Source organism: Phragmites australis, chromosome 21 (genome assembly GCF_958298935.1).
Source record: "Phragmites australis chromosome 21, lpPhrAust1.1, whole genome shotgun sequence".
Classification (NCBI taxonomy): Eukaryota; Viridiplantae; Streptophyta; class Magnoliopsida; order Poales; family Poaceae; genus Phragmites; species Phragmites australis.
Window position 1 is genome coordinate 3,117,124 of NC_084941.1, and position 18,842 is coordinate 3,135,965.

The 18,842-nt window shown below is 43.3% G+C and overlaps 2 protein-coding genes and 2 long non-coding RNA genes across 6 annotated transcripts; 2 read left to right on the forward strand and 2 right to left on the reverse strand.

The window, feature by feature from the left end:
- Positions 1-658: 658 nt before the first annotated feature.
- LOC133903694 (uncharacterized) lies at positions 659-1,684 on the forward strand. The gene has a single exon (XM_062345135.1). The coding sequence runs from the start codon at positions 795-797 to the stop codon at positions 1,215-1,217; it is 423 nt and encodes a 140-aa protein (XP_062201119.1). The 5' UTR covers positions 659-794; the 3' UTR covers positions 1,218-1,684.
- Positions 1,685-2,513: 829 nt separating this feature from the next.
- LOC133903695 (uncharacterized) lies at positions 2,514-5,983 on the reverse strand. The gene is made up of 3 exons (XR_009907328.1): positions 5,085-5,983; positions 4,792-4,864; positions 2,514-3,555 (listed from the first exon to the last, which is right to left on the reverse strand). It is a non-coding gene; the product is annotated as an uncharacterized LOC133903695 (long non-coding RNA).
- Positions 5,984-9,257: 3,274 nt separating this feature from the next.
- LOC133903322 (shaggy-related protein kinase alpha-like) lies at positions 9,258-13,640 on the forward strand. Of its 3 annotated transcripts, none has more exons than XM_062344635.1 (13): positions 9,258-9,658; positions 10,269-10,526; positions 10,608-10,700; positions 11,021-11,077; positions 11,179-11,451; positions 11,546-11,620; positions 11,830-11,886; positions 11,958-12,098; positions 12,355-12,405; positions 12,486-12,581; positions 12,664-12,747; positions 13,023-13,125; positions 13,208-13,640. In XM_062344635.1, the coding sequence occupies exons 1-13, from the start codon at positions 9,599-9,601 to the stop codon at positions 13,267-13,269; spliced, it is 1,410 nt and encodes a 469-aa protein (XP_062200619.1). In that variant the 5' UTR covers positions 9,258-9,598; the 3' UTR covers positions 13,270-13,640. The 3 variants fall into 3 exon arrangements, with proteins under 3 accessions (XP_062200619.1, XP_062200618.1, XP_062200620.1); XM_062344634.1 differs by having other exon boundaries at positions 9,259-9,658; positions 11,018-11,077; XM_062344636.1 differs by having other exon boundaries at positions 9,656-9,794; positions 11,018-11,077.
- Positions 13,641-16,205: 2,565 nt separating this feature from the next.
- LOC133903671 (uncharacterized) lies at positions 16,206-17,777 on the reverse strand. Its single transcript, XR_009907322.1, has 2 exons — positions 16,628-17,777; positions 16,206-16,524 (listed from the first exon to the last, which is right to left on the reverse strand). It is a non-coding gene; the product is annotated as an uncharacterized LOC133903671 (long non-coding RNA).
- Between the last annotated feature and the right edge of the window lie 1,065 nt (positions 17,778-18,842).

Genomic DNA, 18,842 nt, shown 5'->3' on the forward strand with positions numbered 1-18,842 from the left:
GCCCTCGATTGGAGAAAAGTCACATCGAGAATTATTTCAGAATCTTTCGAGTCAATTTTGAGATAAAAAATAGTTTTTTGGAAAAATAGTTTTTTCTATGCCTCGCGAAAACAATAATTATGCGGGTATCAACCAGTTTATTATTATGATAAAATTGTTGCTAAATATGTTAACATTAGATATAAGTATGTTTCCATTAAGAAATCCATATTGGTACTAAAAATACTTGTGATTAATATGAAAATACCTAATAAATAGATATTAGGGATATGTGTACATGTCACTCTAAATCTATCGGATTTTAGACCTTTCGATCTAGATCAGAGGGTCTAGATTCGTCTCGGATTCATAGAAGTGCTGATGTTAACTATGGATTAAGAACTTGTTTGTTTCGGATTGTAAAAGCTGGATTGTGATTATAATCCAAAAGCTAAAATAAATAGCTAGATCGTAAAAGTTGAATTATGATCGCAATCTAAAAGCCAAAACAAACAACTGGTTATAAAAATAATTCACCTTCCACCAGATTGTAACAATCTACAATACAACTTTTACAATCCAAATTTTACAATTCAGCTTCTTACAATCTATAATCTATAAACTGCTTTTCACTATCTCCAGCTAAAACAAATAAACTCCCCTCTTAATTGGAGCCTGCACCATGTAAAACCTTCGGTTCTCTATTTATTGCACCACCCTCCCGCGACCTGCACGCACGTATCCCCGAGGCCCGAGCCAGTTCTCTCCCATTTCCTCTGCCTCGTGCCGTCGTCGTCCTCCTCCCCTCGCCGGCCATGGTGAACACCGGCTCGCCAAGCGGACGCGCCGGCGCCGGCAGGAGGTGCGGCACCCTCACGCACGTCGACCTCCTGACCTTCCTCCTCGCCGCGACGCTCTGCTCCGCGTCCTACTGCCTGGCGATATGGCACAACAGCCGCGGCGCCGCGGACAGCCGCGTCCTCGGGCTGAGCGCAGTCGTACCCGGCGCCAAGTCCTGCGGGGGCGACGCCCGCGCCGACGAGCCGCTCGACTTCGTGGCGCACCACACCGCCGAGGCGGCCGGGCTCTCCGTCTCGGCGGCGGCGGCGGCGACGACGACTACGAGCAGGCGGGCATTGCGCGGCGTGGCGTGGGCTGGGAACGAGGCCCGTGGGGCCGCGGAGGCCGCCGGCGGAGACAAGCTCCGGTTCACGGACGCGGGCGCCGTCCGCGCGTAGGTCGACGCCGTGTTCCGGGTCGTCCCGGCCTCCGCGCGCGCCGCTCTGGACGTCGGAGCCAACGCATGGTCGTCTGCTCTGTTTCGGGTGCAAAATTAAGAGGACTTATGTGAAAAATGTCTTCGCAGAGACACGGACTTTTTGGTGTTTAGTTGATCCAACCGAGGAGGGTTTCGGATTTTTTTTTCTTTTCTTTTAGTGTGGTGCGCATGCTCGGACGGCAGCTCTCCACTTTAGTGGGCGACCAAATCAAGAAAGGACCACCGGCGAGGACAACCGGTGACCTCGTCAACCAAAGCCGAGTTGACATTTTCATTCAGACACACAGAGGAACACATCCGCGTACGAAACCACCACAATTATCAGTGGCTTGTATAGTAGCATGTCATTTTCTAGCGAGTTGCGGTGGTTACTGTATCGTGCTATCTTGTTCAGAGTTCAGAGCTAGACGAAAGCATATGCTGCTCCCTCTGTTTTTGCGAAAATTTCCAGTATTTGGAGACGTGATCCTATCTGCATATAGTGATACAGCGGTGTGCAGTGAATCGATGAGGTTTCCAGTTGTTGATCGCAAGACTTTGAATCGTTCAGCCTCGGTGTCTGAAGAACAGCGACTGTTTTCTTCCCGACGGCGACTTCAATCTGACACGGTCGCTGCCTACTTGTTCCGATGGCGGGACAACAGCACGCAGGCAGCTGGGCGCGCGGAGCTTCCCTCCCGTGGCGACGTGGCGTCCTCGCCTCCTCGGTAAGCTGTCGACCGGGGGACGCGCTCCTCGAACTCTCGCCTTGGAGCAACGGGTCCCGGCCACGCTTGCCGCGGCGCGGCCGGCTGCCGGCTCCCGCACTTCGGCGCGCGCATTAGACATGGCGCACCGCGGCGGCTGCCACGCGGCATGCACCGCCACCGGACGCGGGCCGTCCGGACAAAAAGGCCTGCGTTTGAAGTGCACTGCGGAAACGGGCGAGCCCACGTGAGGTCGATGGGCTTACTGTTTCATTTGGGCCTTGCTGTTATGACTGGGCTAATTACTGTCTGTGTTATGTTTCTATTTTTGTTGTTTTATGGGATGGTAAAACAAACAAAATAAATCCATTCATTTTAATTATAGTATATTTTGATTTTCCATGAAAATATCATGGTGTTTTCAAGTAAAGGAAAAAAGGAATCTGATAAGTTATATGGATATTGCCAAAGACTTTCTGTAGTTAGTTGAATAAGTTCCAAAGGTTATCAAAAGTTCATGTAATCGATTAAATAAGTTCTAATAGTACTGAAAAAACTTCCCATGATTATTTGTGTCTGGGGATGGTACCACATTGACCTCCTTGGCTTCGGCTGGCCTCAGGCAACCCTGAAGATAGGAAAATAATGCTAGCACTTTTGTTAGGCTACTTTTGTTGCAGGTATGGATTTGAAGGGCGACCAACGAGTGGACCCCGAAGGCTAGACCTTCAGGAAGTCGAAGACCGTTGAAGGAGCCAACAAGACCCAAAGGTTCAGCTGATGCAAAATTCAAATGTGCTAGCATTACTGTGTTGGTACAATGATTGTAACACCTTAAGGATATTCCGAGAATATGCGTACCCATGTAATGTAGATCTGGGTGGTTGAGGTATGGCTATAAACACCAAGCACCTTTTGTGTAATGTTAAGAGAAAATTCAGTTACACCATGTACTCATTTTACTGTGGTGTGATTCCAATTCCCACGATCACAACAATTCGAATAAGTTCCACGAAAAAGTTTCCTAATTAGTTGAACAAGTTCCAAAGGTTAATCACATATTTAGATAAGTTCTAAAGGTTAGTGATACAAGTTCCTGTTATTTAAGTTCCACGGGTTAGTGACAAAAAGTTCCCAGATTAGTTGAACAAGTTCCAAAGGTTACTCAAAAAAGTTCCAAAGGTAAATTGATAGAAGTTCCTATAATTAGTCAAATAGGTTTTGATTTGTTAGAACCCTGAAAAAGTTCCTGTAATTAGTCAAATAGGTTTCAAAGGTTCCAAAGGTTAATGATAAAAAGTTCCTGTATTTTAGAGGAATTCCCGTTTCCTCCGGAGCACATGGAGAACCCTGCAAAAGAATGGTGGCCGGCTTCCTGGTTTTGTCCTGGAAAGCCCATTCTCAGAAGAAACGAAATTTGGGCTTGCAGAAGGAACCGAAGTTGGGCTTTCGTGCTCGATCTGGAGTCGGATGTTTTGGAGGGAATGGTGGCCGTGTTCCAGGTTTTGTCCAGAAAAACGCATTTTACTGGAGCAGCGTTGAGCTTCAACTTCGGCGGCGCGGTTCATTCTAGTCTGTTAATCTTTGTACACAGCCTGCTTTTCCGTTATCCTGTAATGGAAATGGAGTTTCCTCATGTCGGAAAACAACACCAAAATTATTTCTGGACCTAATAGAATCTCGCACAAGTACTAAACCATGGTGATGATTGGGAAAATCGGTTCTGGTTGCGGATAGAGAACACGACTGAGAATGCAAATATCAAAGCAATCGTGCGAAGGCGGAAGATTCAAGGCACTCGCGTTTCAAATATAACTGAAATTAACAGAATGAATTATCGATCAATCAGGTAGGCATAACATACTTATTTGAAAAGTAAATTTCATAAAACTACAACTATTTATATCTAAATATCACAAAATTATAATTTATGAAATAAGTTTTACAAAACTATATGTACTTATGTTATGTCACTAGTAACACAAAACTATATTTTTTCACAAAAGTACAACTATTTTACGCAAAATAGTTGTAGTTTTATAAAATAAAAAAGTAGTTTTGTGCAAAAAAATATAGTTTTATGTTACTAGAGGCACATGTACTTGTAACTTTGTGAAACTTATATCAGAAGTTGTAGTTTTATGATTGTTACATGAAAATAATTGTAGTTTTATAAAATTTACTCTTATTTGAAACTACTAGGTGAGTACCGTGCGTTACAACGAAAATACAAATTGCAACTCAACCATAATTTCATACATACAAAAGAATATCACGAAAACAGTAAAGAACGGGCCGTAGTGCAGGTGCTGGCCAATTGTATCCAATTGCTGTAATCAGCAACTAAAACCAAGAAAAAACGAAAGAAAAAAAGAACTGCATTTTTTTATACATACAAAAGAACATCACAAAAACAATAAAGAACGGTCAGGAGTGCAGTGTTGGCCAACAGTATCCAATCGCTGTAATTAGCAACCAAAACATAGGGGGAAAACGAAAGAAAGAAAGAATTGCAATTTTTTTTGACGTGCCGATATACTCTGATGAATAGTAGTTACAATCTAGCAGCTCTAACACAACATGTATAGTCAAATCTTTCATATTAATTTCTTTTACCTGATTTGTGTTCTAGCGTCTTTTCTTTCATACTAATTTCTTTAATACAAACAACAAGCAGATGCAAACAGAAAAAGAAGAATGATTCAGAGCATCCGCTGGAAGACCATGTATTGATGATGCATGCTTGTAGCACTTCTTGAATTAGTCTACAACTCTATATGAACACGCATGAATTATTTTAATAAAAACAGAACAATATTAGTCATGCAACCGGAGAGAAGAACACACCTTTCATTTTATCACTGAAAACTCTCCATGATCAACCTCAATCTACCTCTTTTTGAGCAGCAACCTGCATTTTCTTTAGCCACAAACAACAAAAAGAAGTGATAGATCAATCAGTTAATTTCAAAATAGGAACAAAATGCAGGCTTCATCCAATCAACTTATTAGCAACAACCTGTACACCCATAGATGAAAACGAATAGCATGTATTTTGCCCCCCGATAACTGAAGTCTTATACAGTTTTTTAACACCTCACGAGAGTAGCCGGCTTCAAAAGAGAGAGAGTGCAGCGCACCTGGATGTTGTTGGTGGCGATGAGCGGAGCTTTGTAGGGCGGGGCGGCCATGGCTAGTGTGCAGATCAGACCAACAGAACAAAATCGGATTTGCTTTGCTAGTGGCGGCAAGAAAAGAAGAAGGAAAAAAATGCAATCTTTTGCTGAAATCGATCAATAGGGAGAACTACTGGAGGAATGTTAAGAGACAGGGGATCCCGTTTTCACCTCTTCCGACTTGATGGGGTCCGGCGGCATCTAGGATCAAGGTACAGGCACGGATGGATCCCCCCACCGAATCGATGCCTCCCCATTCGATCGATCAACTCGTGTCACAGACCAAACTCTTCGTCATCGAAATCGATCCCCCACACCCGAACTGCTACCATCCTCTCCCGGATCAAAAGCATCGCGGCGCGAATCAAACTCCTCATCGTCGAAATCAAGCCCCCTTGCCCGAATCGAAGCCATTCCCTTCTGAACTGAGTGCCTCGACGCCTCACCTCCCAGATCGACGGCACGGATATGAGCGAGGTGAGGAGCCTGACGGGACGGCGTTGGGGTCAAGCCAGGGGAGTGCGGCCGCTCGATACTTGCGAGTACCCATGAGGACGATGCGTGCAGGCGGACGATGGAAGACGCGGATGAGGATCAGGATCGGGGAGATGGAACCGTTGGCGGCTGTGACGAGGTGGCGGCGGTAGTGGAGGGGTGGAGCCGTGGAAGGCGACGCGAGTAAATAAATGGCGCCGGAACGCGGCTGTGCGGTTCGATCGGCACCGGAACGCGGCAACGCGCCCACGGTAGACGGCGCGGAGTTAGCCGGGCCAGGGGAGAAACACGGCCGGCCCTCCTGTGGGCTTGCGCCGCTCTTCACGAGACAACAGGTTCCCGGAGAATGCCTCTTCCGGCCCGTTCGTTTCGTGGGTGGCCCAAGCATCAGGCTGGAAGCACTGAAGCAGGCATGATGCAAGAACACAATGCAGAGCTATCATGGTGGCGGCGACTTGACATGTGACGGCGATGGTGGTGGCGGCGACTTGACTTGTGACGGCGATGGCGGCGGTGGCAGCGGCGGCTGCCCGACGCAGGACGATGGAGGGAGAACCGGGGAAGGCTTACAGAGAAACAGCGACATTAGTGTAGAAGATGCAATGCACGGCACAATTTTTTCACGCGATGTGAATAAGTTTCGCATCTTTGAATGCAGGATTTTGAAGACACTGGAATAGCGAAAATACATGATTTGAATGCCTTTACCTTGAATCTTATACGAAAAAATATAGAAAAACTATAGGGATGACCGTTTGGATGGAGTGCATGAAAACACAAGAATCAGATTAGAGATAGACATAAAGTAATTCCTATAAGGTCAGATCTCATGTTACCATTCCTCTAAAATTTCGATGAAAGAAACCATTCTATAGGATCTTCATAGGAATTTTTGACAGATCTATTCTTTTATTCAAAACGATCCTCGTAGGAAAAATTTCTAAATATTAAAATTCTCCAAAATTCCTATAAAAATCCTACAATTCAAAGAGGCCATGTCAGTGCGCGACCTGCTCGTCGCAATCAACTGCCGCCAAGAGAATTATCGCCGGGCATTTCGCGCGCCCCATCGTTTTCTGATCGGATGCGTTGTTTGCTTCTGGCATTGTGATGGCGATGCTTTGAAACATCTCCAGTGTTCCTGCTGTGAGGACTGCAGATATGCATTGAGCTCGGCGTGGAAGGTCCCTGCCCTCTTGTTTCCCGGCAAAACATGGATTACAATTCAGAGAAGAAAATATGGTTCTTGGAAGTTAAGAAGTTGAGATAAACTTGAGCGGTTCATCTATCTATTATATTATTATTTAAATATTAAAAGGAATCATCATATTCGCTGTTACGATTATAAAATTACCACGTTAATCATTAAAAAAAATCTAGACCCTTCATCGTTACGAACCTCTAAGTATCTATATTAAACCAATAGTACATATCAAATACGATTAATAAATAGTTAAATTCAGAATTAAAAATTATAAAAAATACCAATTTAATTTTTAGATAGTTTTAAAAAGCAACATATTTAAATAAAGAATCCAAATAAAATAAAATTATTAATAAAAGACTATTTTTAATAAAAATTAATAACATGATTAACCTTATTATTAATACGTAAAAAGGCTGGACAGCCATATTGATAATCATGGATGTAGGTGCTAGAACTAGGCTAGCTACTGCTCTAACCAACATTTCGGTGGTTCATGGTCTGTGTTTATTATAGTACCACTCTATCCTATGGTTGATACAGGTGCAGCTAAGGTTGGCGTCAATTCCGACGGCATTCCGTTCCAGCTCCGGATGAGAGAACCACCAGCTCCAGAAGAGCGGTCGGTTTCGTTGGGCCGGTCGCGGACCGGGACTTGCGGAGTGACCGCCACGCGCGCTCCGGTCTCGAGCCCAAATCGCGAGCGACCGGCGGGAGACCGCGGCCCGGACATCCCGCGTGGGTGGCAGCCTCGCGAGCGCTCGCTCTCCCCCGCTACTGGACGTCCGATCAGCTGGGCCGGAGGATCGGACGGTTGAGGCAGGAGAGGGGACCGGCACGCGGGGCCCAACGGTGGTGACAATGATTGGGCTCGCACCCGGGGAGCTTTGACCGGTGACTCCCCTCGGTTGGGTCTCTTTTGTATTTTGGACCCCGGAGATTGTGTAATTACCTAATAGGATCTTTGTCTCCCTTCAAAGTGTAAACAATCAAAAGTAAATTTCTCCCGCTCCCAGTAGCGGTGGACCAACCTATTTCAAATTTCTCAAAACAAATAAAAGGGTACAATTCATAGTTTGGATTCAATGGTACATTCATTATCGCATTCCTCGGTCTCCATAGAAGCGGTGTCACCATTTAGTTAGTATTTCGGTCCTATAGACTTAGATTACTAATAAACAATTGTTATCATCATTGTACTCTAAGATAACATTTAAAATATGTAGATTAATATATATAATCCTATCATATATAACATCATGCAAAAGTGGTGTCATGTCTATAATCAACAGTGCTAGAATGAATGGCGCACCACTTAATATCTCACTGTGATTATATGGTAAATTAAGCGTACCACTATTAGTATAAAAAAGAAAGGCATGTTGACGATGTTGCTATAGTATCTCACCTATTACTTTTGTTGTGGGACATGCACTTCTACCATCAAATGTACTTTGGTACACTACAATACCATTTCACTGGTTATTTTGTTGTGAGTTGTACCTATCATCAATAGTACTAAAATGAACAACCTATCACTATAGCAATTTGTAGTTGCAATGAGTTATGTCTGCTATTGATAATACTAGAATGAAATCACTATAACATCTCGCCATTAGTTTGCGAAGAGTTAAGTCTAGTAGTCTACCGTGAATATTACTAGAATAAGCCGCACGTCCTATAGCATATTAACGTCACCATGTAGTGAGATAAATGTATACTAAAACCAATGTCAAACTACTATAGCATCTTGCCATCACTTAGCAGTGAGATAAGTAGCAGCGAGATAAGTTCACCATTACTATCAGAATGAATGCCACACCACCATGTCATTGAATCGTTACTTTAGAGTGTATCCAAGGTATACACGAATTCTAATAGCCATGCTAGTTTTAGACCATTAGTTCAGCCTATATAAAAGCATACCGAGCTAGCTGAACAAAGCATACCTAGCTAGTTGAACACAAATCAAATGGGATTGTTTGGTTACCAAACAAAGCCTACACAAAAAGTCTGATAAAACTTGAGATCTGGCAAGGCTCTAGCCAAACTTTGGTAAAAAAAGATGGGGTCGCAGAGCTGCAGAGGAAGTTTGGGTACAACAATTCTTCCCTTTCTCTCTTCATGAGGTGCAAGTTGTCATGGATGTGCTAAATTTTATTTACTTTAGTTTAGGACATACTTTGACTGTTGTTTGATTCGTTAACATGTTTTGTATGTGCATACCAACATATTGTTAGACCATGACACAAAAAATCGGGTAACACACACACACACAAAGTGGTTAATAGAAACAGAAAAAGTGGTTAGTACACAAATGGACCCAAAACCATTTGAAAAGCAAGACCGATTTGATGATACCACAAAATCCAGGGTGCTGAATGCAAAGACATCCCAACTTTGCCATTTTGGCGACCATCAGCAACAACCGGAGGAGAGAGAGCGCGAGGCACACAGCTAAAAAAAGCACCGAGAAATCTGTGGTGCAGCGAGCGAACCCTCCCCCCTCCCTTCCCTTCCGCCGTCTCCCACTCCTCCAAAAAATTTCACCTCACGCCTCTCCTCTCCCCGCGACGACGATCCCCGAAGAAGCTTCGCGAAGCTTCTAGGGTCCTCTCCTGCTGCCTCCCTCCCAGATCGCCGCCTGCGGCAGCCGCGAGGCTGCGTCGCGAGGGCGGAGGAGGAGGAGCCGGGCGACGGGGGTCGACGGAGGCGAGGCGAGGCTAGGGTTCGGGGTCGGGGTCGGACTGCGGCGGCCGGCGCCTGGTGAGGGAGGAGGATGCATATGATGCGGCGGCTCAAGAGCATCGCTTCCGGCCGCTCATCCGTCTCCGATCCGGTGAGAGCTCGATCTCCGCGCCATCGACCCGCGGCTGGTTGCTCGGGCACCCGCATTGGGTGTTTAATGACGCGGTGCTAAGGTTCGGGTTCGTTTCGGTGGGATTCGTTCGATCGTCTCTTGCAGCAGCGTCCTGGTTCGTTCCGTTTCTTTGCTTGGTCGCGGCCGCCTCTTGTCTTAGAAAAGCGTTGCACGGCCTGTTGCCGCATCAGGTGGCAAGTGCTTTGTTTTGCTTTAGTGGATTTGGGATTGAACTCCTTGCTCTTTAAAGGCGACATCTTGTTTGTTTCTGCCGAACTATTTATTTTGTCCAGCTAGTTTAAGAGATGCGGTTTTGGCTGTAATGCGGTAGTTATGTGAGCTTCAGAGTGTCATGTGAGCTTCAGAGTTGTCTTAAGATTATTCACACGGAAATAGTTTACTCTACGGGTTAACCATGAAACGGTTGCCGTTCAAAAAACAGGGAAATGGGAAATAGTGGTTGTTAAATTGAAGAAGCTTTTGCTTTATTCTTCTTTTATAAATGGTAAAGAATCACGAAAAAAACAATCAGTTTCTCATTGGCTATTTGCTAACGTTGCTTCGAAAATTTGCTTATTACTCTTGTTAGGGTGGTGACTCTGGCTCCAAAAGGCCAAAATTTGATCAGGATGGAGCAGGAGATATTGTTATTGAACCGCACCTAACTGAGGACAAACCTATGCGGATTGACCAAGAATCATCGTCATCATCCAACAGAGATGCTGAGGCAAGCACTTCTACCAGCATGAAGCCTGTTAAAACTGAAGAAGCAGGGGCAGATCTTCTTCCAAAAGAAATGAATGATATGACAATTAATGATGATAAAGTTGATGGCCATAATGATAAGGTTATTTCGATTTCACTCACCCATAGATTGTTGAGCTCATACCATTTCTACTTTTGGTACTTATGTCTTCTCTGACTATAGGAAAGTGAAAGTGTTACTCTTGATGGAAATGGAACTGAGACAGGACAGATCATTGTGACAACAATAGGAGGTCATAATGGGAAGCCAAAGCAGGTGATGTATTAACCTATATCTTCACTACTGTCTCATATGTGTTCTAGCATTGATACCAATTACAGCGCATTAGCATAAAAAATGCCTGCACGCTAAGTAAACAGGGCCAGTTCATTTCAAAACTCTTCCAGGGAGGACATTGCACTTTGCTGTTTTTCGTGGATATGGTTCGTAGTTTTTTTTAATTCATGATGGCTGCGAACTTTTGCTTTGAAAAAAATTCCTCTGAATGTATTGTCCTACTACATTCTTTGTTTTACATCCTATGGTCAAACCCAAACATTTAATCATTGATGCTGATGCTAATTGTCTTACAGAAGGTCTCATACATGGCTGAACGAGTCGTTGGTACTGGTTCGTTTGGTGTAGTTTTTCAGGTATGTTATGTGGCATCTTTTGGCCTCATTAACACTTACTTTCTTTATATGGAAATTTACAATGATGAAGCCAAAGTCACTGGACACATCTGGTACAACAGGCAAAATGCTTGGAAACGGGAGAAACAGTGGCAATTAAGAAGGTTCTACAAGATAAGCGTTACAAGAACAGAGAGCTCCAAACAATGCAGTTACTTAACCATCCAAATGTAGTTCAGCTAAAGCATCACTTCTTTTCAACAACTCAAAGGGGAGAAGTTTACCTCAACCTTGTACTTGAATTTGTATCCGAGACAGTTTATCGTGTTGCCAAATACTACAATCGGATGAACCAGCGTGTACCCATAATATATGTGAAGTTGTATGCGTATCAGGTTTGTGAAGATGTTCCATTTCATCTATCAGATTCTTCAACAGTTTAGATTTGTTGATTGTTGATGAATGATCTGTTGTTTCATCTTGTCATAGATGTGCCGTGCGCTTGCATACATCCATCGTGTTGTTGGCGTGTGTCATCGTGATATTAAGCCTCAAAATCTACTGGTAAGTTTCCTTACTCTCTCTCTCTCTCTCTCTTCTTGGGGCAGTTTGAGGGGGTTGTTGTTTTTTCAAGTATTCTTTTTCCCCTTTTTTTATCATTTGGATATCATCTTGCTTGTAGCACCTGTCATACAAAGGTGTAGTGTAAGTTCTATTCTGTTTTATTCAATCTGCTGAGCATGTTTCTTGTTGCAACTTGATTATCCTTTCAGGTTAATCCTCATACACATCAACTTAAAATTTGCGATTTTGGGAGCGCTAAGAAATTGGTATGCTTCTCTCCTTTGGTTTGTTCCTGCTGAATCTTTGTGCATTTAACAATGTACGAACTCCATTTCAGGTCCCTGGTGAGCCTAACATATCATACATTTGCTCGCGGTATTATAGGGCTCCTGAACTAATATTTGGAGCTACGGAGTATACCACCGCAATTGATATCTGGTCTGTTGGTTGTGTAGTAGCTGAGCTTCTGATTGGTCAGGTATATAGTCTCATTCTGTATGTTCACTTTTCTTCCAGCCAATTATACCGCTTGCTTTCCGAGGAGATAATTTTGATCTACCATTGTAGAATCTGTTGGCCTCAATTTTTTGTTGAAAATTACAGTACTAAACTACAAAAATACAATCTTGGACTTTGTGGACATTAGGGTTTGATCAGCTGACTGTTCATTGAGATACTCTTTCCTGTATCAGCTGACAATTTTTGTTGACGTCTCTTTTATCCCCCAACTGCAGCCTCTGTTTCCTGGTGAAAGCGGTGTTGATCAACTGGTGGAAATAATAAAGGTTTGTATCCGCTGTCAAATTTTGTCATAAAATCCATTAACATAACTTTGTAGACTGAAGTTTTATTTTTCTTATTCAAGATTTTGGGTACGCCAACAAGAGAAGAAATCAGGTGCATGAACCCAAATTACTCTGAATTCAAGTTCCCTCAGATAAAAGCTCATCCATGGCACAAGGTTAGTGGATCTCTAATCTCTATGCCTTTTCAGTTCAGCTGTAGACAGTTGACCTGCTCACCTAAGTTTGTTTTTCATGTAGCTTTTTGGTAAGCGTATGCCACCTGAAGCTGTTGATCTTGTGTCAAGGCTACTTCAGTACTCACCAAATCTGCGCTGCACAGCTGTAAGACTGATTCGAGATCTCAACTGTTCGAACCAATTAGTAAAGTCAAAATAGTATAGATGAATTGTTGTTGATGCTAAGCTTTACATTCCCCTTCAGCTAAACAAATTATTTCTGCTATATGCCAGTTGTCATCTGAAACAGTAGTATGTTTGCACCATCATGTTCATACTATTAAGAACCATTAGTCAGTGACCTTTCTAATTTGGGGGGAAATAAGAAAACTTTGAAACTTGAGTACTTTTCTGATTAAACATATTTATTCATCCTTTTAGGTTGATGCTTGTGCCCATCCATTTTTCGACGAGCTCCGGGACCCTAAGGTCTCCTTGCCAAATGGACGGCCACTACCACCGTTGTTCAACTTCACAGCGGCTGGTAACATTTCACTGCACTTAGTATTGTTGATGTTTCACTGCACCCTTTTATCTAACCCTACCTTTTGAACTGTGTGAAGCAGAATTAGAAGGGCTCCCTATTGAGCTCGTCCACCGGATCATTCCTGAACATATGAGGAAGTGAAGAGGTGGACTGGCTGGAAATATCCGTTTCTCTGTTAGTTCGGCTGAGAAGTGCAGGGCATGCTATGGACTGATATGGAGTAGACTTATAGCTAGGTAATGCCTTGCTAGACGTAAAGAGGGCTGGAAGTTCCTCGTTGACGCTTCACCAAGAGTGAGCGTAGAGGCAAACCTAATGTTTGCTTCTTGCCCATGGTAAATTTCTGAAGCCGACCCGTACCTTGCGCATGTTTATCTTGTGCCCTCAGATGTGTATCAACTACTAGGCTGCTGTATTACCAGGTTCATGCTGAACAAGTGATAAGAGAACTCAGAGTGCTTGCTTGCTTTCGTAGCTGGAAATCCCAGAATATGTCAATTTTGATTATTGCACGTCTCTCTTTCTCCGTTGATGTCTGACAAGTATCAAATTCTGCCAATTATTGACTTGCGTGTTTTAACGGACAATCTCTTTTATGCTCACTACAAATGGATTGTTCCACGTAGGACGATACGGTCATACAAGTGTCCCAGATTCCAGGTTCCTATTTGACGCTTCCATTTTCTGAAGATCTCTGAATCTTTCATGATTGATACCTTTGACTTGAGCAAGTTGCCGACAGTTGCGTTACTGCCACCAAGGCAGCGTGACCAGATCTGGTATTGACAAATTGGAATCCGTTTAAAAAACAACTGCCGAGTCTACTGTCTACTTACATGTGCCTTGGTTATGACCGTATGAGCAAGAGATGCAAGAAAAAAATGTTTGTTTGCCCAATCTACTTTCCGGTCACCGATCTGGACATGGTAGGCAATGAGTGGCTGAACCGAACCCCACAAGAACATGTCATTTGTGGGTTGGTGACAAGTTGATTTTTTTTTATATAAAAAAGAGAGGATTGGTGACATGTTGACACGGTGCTAATGCTGATATTATCCTGTGTTAGATAAGACAGCAGCATGTAAAGAGGACATGTCTGTATAATAATAATAAGGGGTGGAATATGTATAGTTTGTTAGGCTGCGTAGAGATATTTATGATAAATTTTGTCGGAGGGCACTCTATATTTTCATATAAAGGGTGCAATACTGAGTGTTTAGTGGAGATGCACTACGTCCAAGAAATGCTTGAGTTCTAGTCTTTCCAACCATCCACAAGAACCACAAGAGTTGGTAACACGCTGAGCTCACTTGAAAGGTGCAAGCCAACAGTGGCACGCACCGATCAGTGTGATGAAAGGAGTCACTCAGTTCTTAATAAAACATGATGGAGCGCCTACCCATGAACTATCAATGATGATGACTTGTTTAATAAGGGCGTTTAGAACTTCATTAGATTTTTGTTTTGTGATCTTGGGTCCAAGCGTTCGTCAGGTAGCAAGTGCCGTCTACCGGTCTCTGCGAGAGAACATGTCGGAACCAAAAAATTGTATCTTTCCTTCTGTACGCGTTGCTCTTTGGCCCCATTTTCGCCGGAGGACAGACAGACCCACCGTCCATATCAAAACCTGTGACCTGCAAACACGCAACGCAGACCCCACTCTCGTTTTACATTGTAAACATTTTGTTTTACCCTGAAAACAGTAGGTTAAAATGGCAAAGGTCAAATTAGGTCTCACAAATTTCGTTGAGGAGACAAGCGAAGGCACACTATCAAATGAAAGGGTGCTATATGTTTTTTCCTAGACTAGCTATCTGCCCATGCGTTGCAATGGACGCTAAAATTTTTCACGAGATAATATATTTAACCAGGTGAAACATATTGAAAATAACATAACGCACGATAGTATTACCGCTATAAATACTTTAGATTCCAAAATAACATAAGACAAGAGGAATATGGTATGACTATTAATACTTTATAATAAGATATATTGATAGGTACATATATATATAACTATAAATAAAAAGAAAATTTCATAGATCATGATCATTAATTCCAATTCTGAGATAAGAAAGCTGTTGCCACGGGATTGCTAAAAGTAGTCGCAACAAAAGCATAATATATCAGCATGAGAACAAGCTGCAGAAGCCTGTTTCTCATTTGTTTGCTGGTATCATCATTTGCTTAACCTACATACATGGTGGATGAAAGAGCAGACAATATCAAAATGATCACATCTACCAAGAAGTATCCTGATATGCAATCCCGAAACTACAAATAATAAAAAGAAGAAAACTAACATCTAAAACAGAAAAGTAAAGTCTGCTTTCTGTGTAGAAATTGGCTCGACACTAACATCTTTTAGGATTCTACTGCAGTCATTAACTAAACTAATCCATCCCACGAACACTCCCATATTTGATTTCAGCCTTATGCACAACATTCAAACTTGGTTACATTGCAAATATCAAAAAGAAAATGAAGATATCACTATAAAGCTCGATGTACAAAACTGTGTCAGCTCCCAGCTCCACAAATGCAAGAAATTGTCGATATTCATATTGTCGTAAAGCTCCAATAGCCAATGAGAGGCTACGTCATCATATATATATATCTAATGCATGTTATTACAGAGTGCAATGATGAATATAATAAGACCTGTCAATTCATATGCCTCACACACAATGGTGAATTTACCGCTGGAAGCCTGAATGTGCCTCAGTATTGCTATCGTCTTTATTCATCTAGGTGAGGTTATGGACTTCATCCAAAAGAAAACCGTGCTATAAAATAGATGGTTGATTAATTTATGCCATATGATACATACCGAACTAAATGCCCTCTCACTGTAACGAGAATAAAACAAGCACAGGAAGGCTGATGCAAGAAATTGTTTTCAGGTTACATAAAAAACAATGACTCCTATAGAAGCAGACATTCTGCCATATTTCACCACCTCAATGTGATCCTGCAAGAGAGCTAGTAAAAACATCCCCAATATAAAAAAAAAAGTTCCAATATTCAGGTTGGAAACAAAACTCCAATATTAGATCAATAACGGTTAGGTCCATGGAAGAAGAAAATGGCAATGCTCAAAATTAAGTAAAGATGCTAAAGACAACTGCATACACCTAGAGTTTTATGCCTCAATAATGTTTTCCATATGTATCAGCTATCAGCCACGGGAAACGAAATCTAACCACAAGGAACCATTAGCTAAAATATGAGATTGAATACAAACATGGCGGCATTCGCCAAGTTGCTATACTGGGGAAGCGATGGCGGACTAAATTAACCGTCCTTCTCCTGAGAGGCCTTAAGACGACTTCTGATCCAGGACTCAAGATATTGCAGCTCATCCTGGGAAATTGAGTGACCAAGATCTGGATATGCCTGTAAAATGCATATGATGGCTTGATAAGTTGGATACTCAGAGCACACGTCGAAATCAAAGATTCTCTGAAGCGGGAGATAAAAGGACCATGTAGAAATCTACCTTAAATTCACAATTAACACCTGCACTTTGCAAAAATGGTGGACCAGCTTGACCATCTTCAAATAATACCGTTCTGTCAGCTAGACCATATTAAGAATCCAAATTTCTTTCAAAATTATATTCTTACAGCAGAGACCAGATGGTCCATCTAACATTCTTCAAGGTTGAATAACTACGAGGCCACTACTTTCCTTAATCTATTGGGTTAGTTTTTTCAGCAAGTCTGACAAGTGACTGCAGTCTGCCTGATTTCATTCAAATATTGTAAATCACCCACAAGGATTTATGCTATCATCATTATTGTGTAAATAAACATAATACTTGATTGGCTAAAATATGAGATTACGTGCGTAATTTAACTTCCATTGTGCAATGTTCTATTGAATTTGTAAAATAACATTTTTCCTATCCTAAGTCCTAAGATGGAGCCGCAGGGTCACATTTTTTTCCTACTTGACTTAATTCTACTGGCACCCAAATTGATAGGTAAGGCTGCGCCATAATAGGCATATTGCAATATTTGATGTTTAGGAGGGAACTGTGAATATTAAATCTGAAGTACATACTTAGGAATACGTAAAGTTCAGACAGTGAATTTCATATGATAACATCCAAATAAGTCAAGTGCTGGAAAAATTTAGCGCTACAATTCAATGTCTTACATAATTATCCAGATTGCTCACTGAAACACATCAATCCATAGCCAGTGCAATTTAAATGGTTTTGTTTTAGGTGTATATGTAATCCAACTCGAATAAGAGAAATACTTAATACTTATCACCTGATGGTTCCTAGGTATGGCCATGCCAACGCATGTAGAGGTTCCAGCAGTGTTTGTTCATGCATACGAAAAGTTCTTTCAAATCAAAAGACAACAACAAGAACCCAAGAGAGCAAACATCATCAGCTACATCTCTTGTTGTTCAGCAATTTTCATCAACCTCAACATTTATGCTTGCTCACACCTTAAGGTTGTGTTTGTGCATTAAGCTAAAGGAAAGGGAAACAGGGATGAAAAATATTGATTACCTTCCTTGCTTCAGGTGAAATCCTCTGAATGACTGACGAATCGAAAGGCACCCACCCGCTGAAAATGGCACCTCCGCCTAGCATCTTCAGTAGAGCAAAACAATTGCTAATGTCAGAGCACCTGCAGAATCACATTCCACTACTTAGCTCATAGAACAAATTATTCCTTCTCCACAAAACGATCCATCCAAACGCATCAATGATACTCTTACCTCCTTGGCTAAACCCACAAACATATATATTCTCAGGTGGATACCATCTGCTGCTTCCCTGTCTATCATGGCGTGCACATTTTCCACAGCCTTGAGAACCCCACTGTCATCTTGCGGAGAACCCTACCTGTCAAGGTTTCAGCTCAATTAACATCTGATGTCACGTTTGCCTATCAATTTACAAGCGGTAGTGGGTGAACTCACAACACTTCAGAGGTATGTTCAGAGCGGGGAATCTGAGGTCGGCAGCGATGGCGAGCGCATCTGCCATGCCGCCCAGCCGCTTGCCCGGCTTTTGCTGCGCCGCCGCCATGGCGGCTCGGATCCGGTGGCGCGCATCCACCTGGTGCAGCAGCTCATCAGCGGGGTGGGCTCACCTCGGTCGGAAGCGGCGCGGTCGAGATGGTGGCAGCGGTGTCAATGAAGGGCGGTGGCAGGCGTCGGGGAGGCGGATCCGGGCGGTGGCGGCTCGAATCCGGTGGCGGCAGCGTGGATTCGGGCGGCGGCGCTGAGAGATGAGGCAGAGGCGAGAGGCGGCGGGGAGGCAGCGGAGTCGCGAGGTGGCGGGGAGGAGGCGAGGAGTGCGAGGGAGTCAGGGAAGGGGGGAGCGGAGGGAGAGCGGGGGTGGCGTCGTCGGGGCGGCTCGGGCGCGAAGGAGGAGGCGGCGGCTCGGGCACGCGGGACGGGGAACGGAGGAGGCGACGGCTTCGGTGTGGAGGAGAGGAGAGGAGGAGCGCGGAGGGGACCGGGGAATGCAGGCGGGCGGATGGAGAAGGAATGGTCATGGGCACGTGGGCGAGTGGATGGGGCGGGCAGAGGAATCGCGCGGAGGAGGCAGAGGAATATTTCACGGCGGACGGATCACGCCTTATTTCTTTTTTAAGTAGGAGAGATTTTTCTTTTGCATCCTTTTCTCTGAAGGTGGCTAAAAAAACACATCGTGGTCAGAAAGGGACTTTGTGAATAAGATGGAT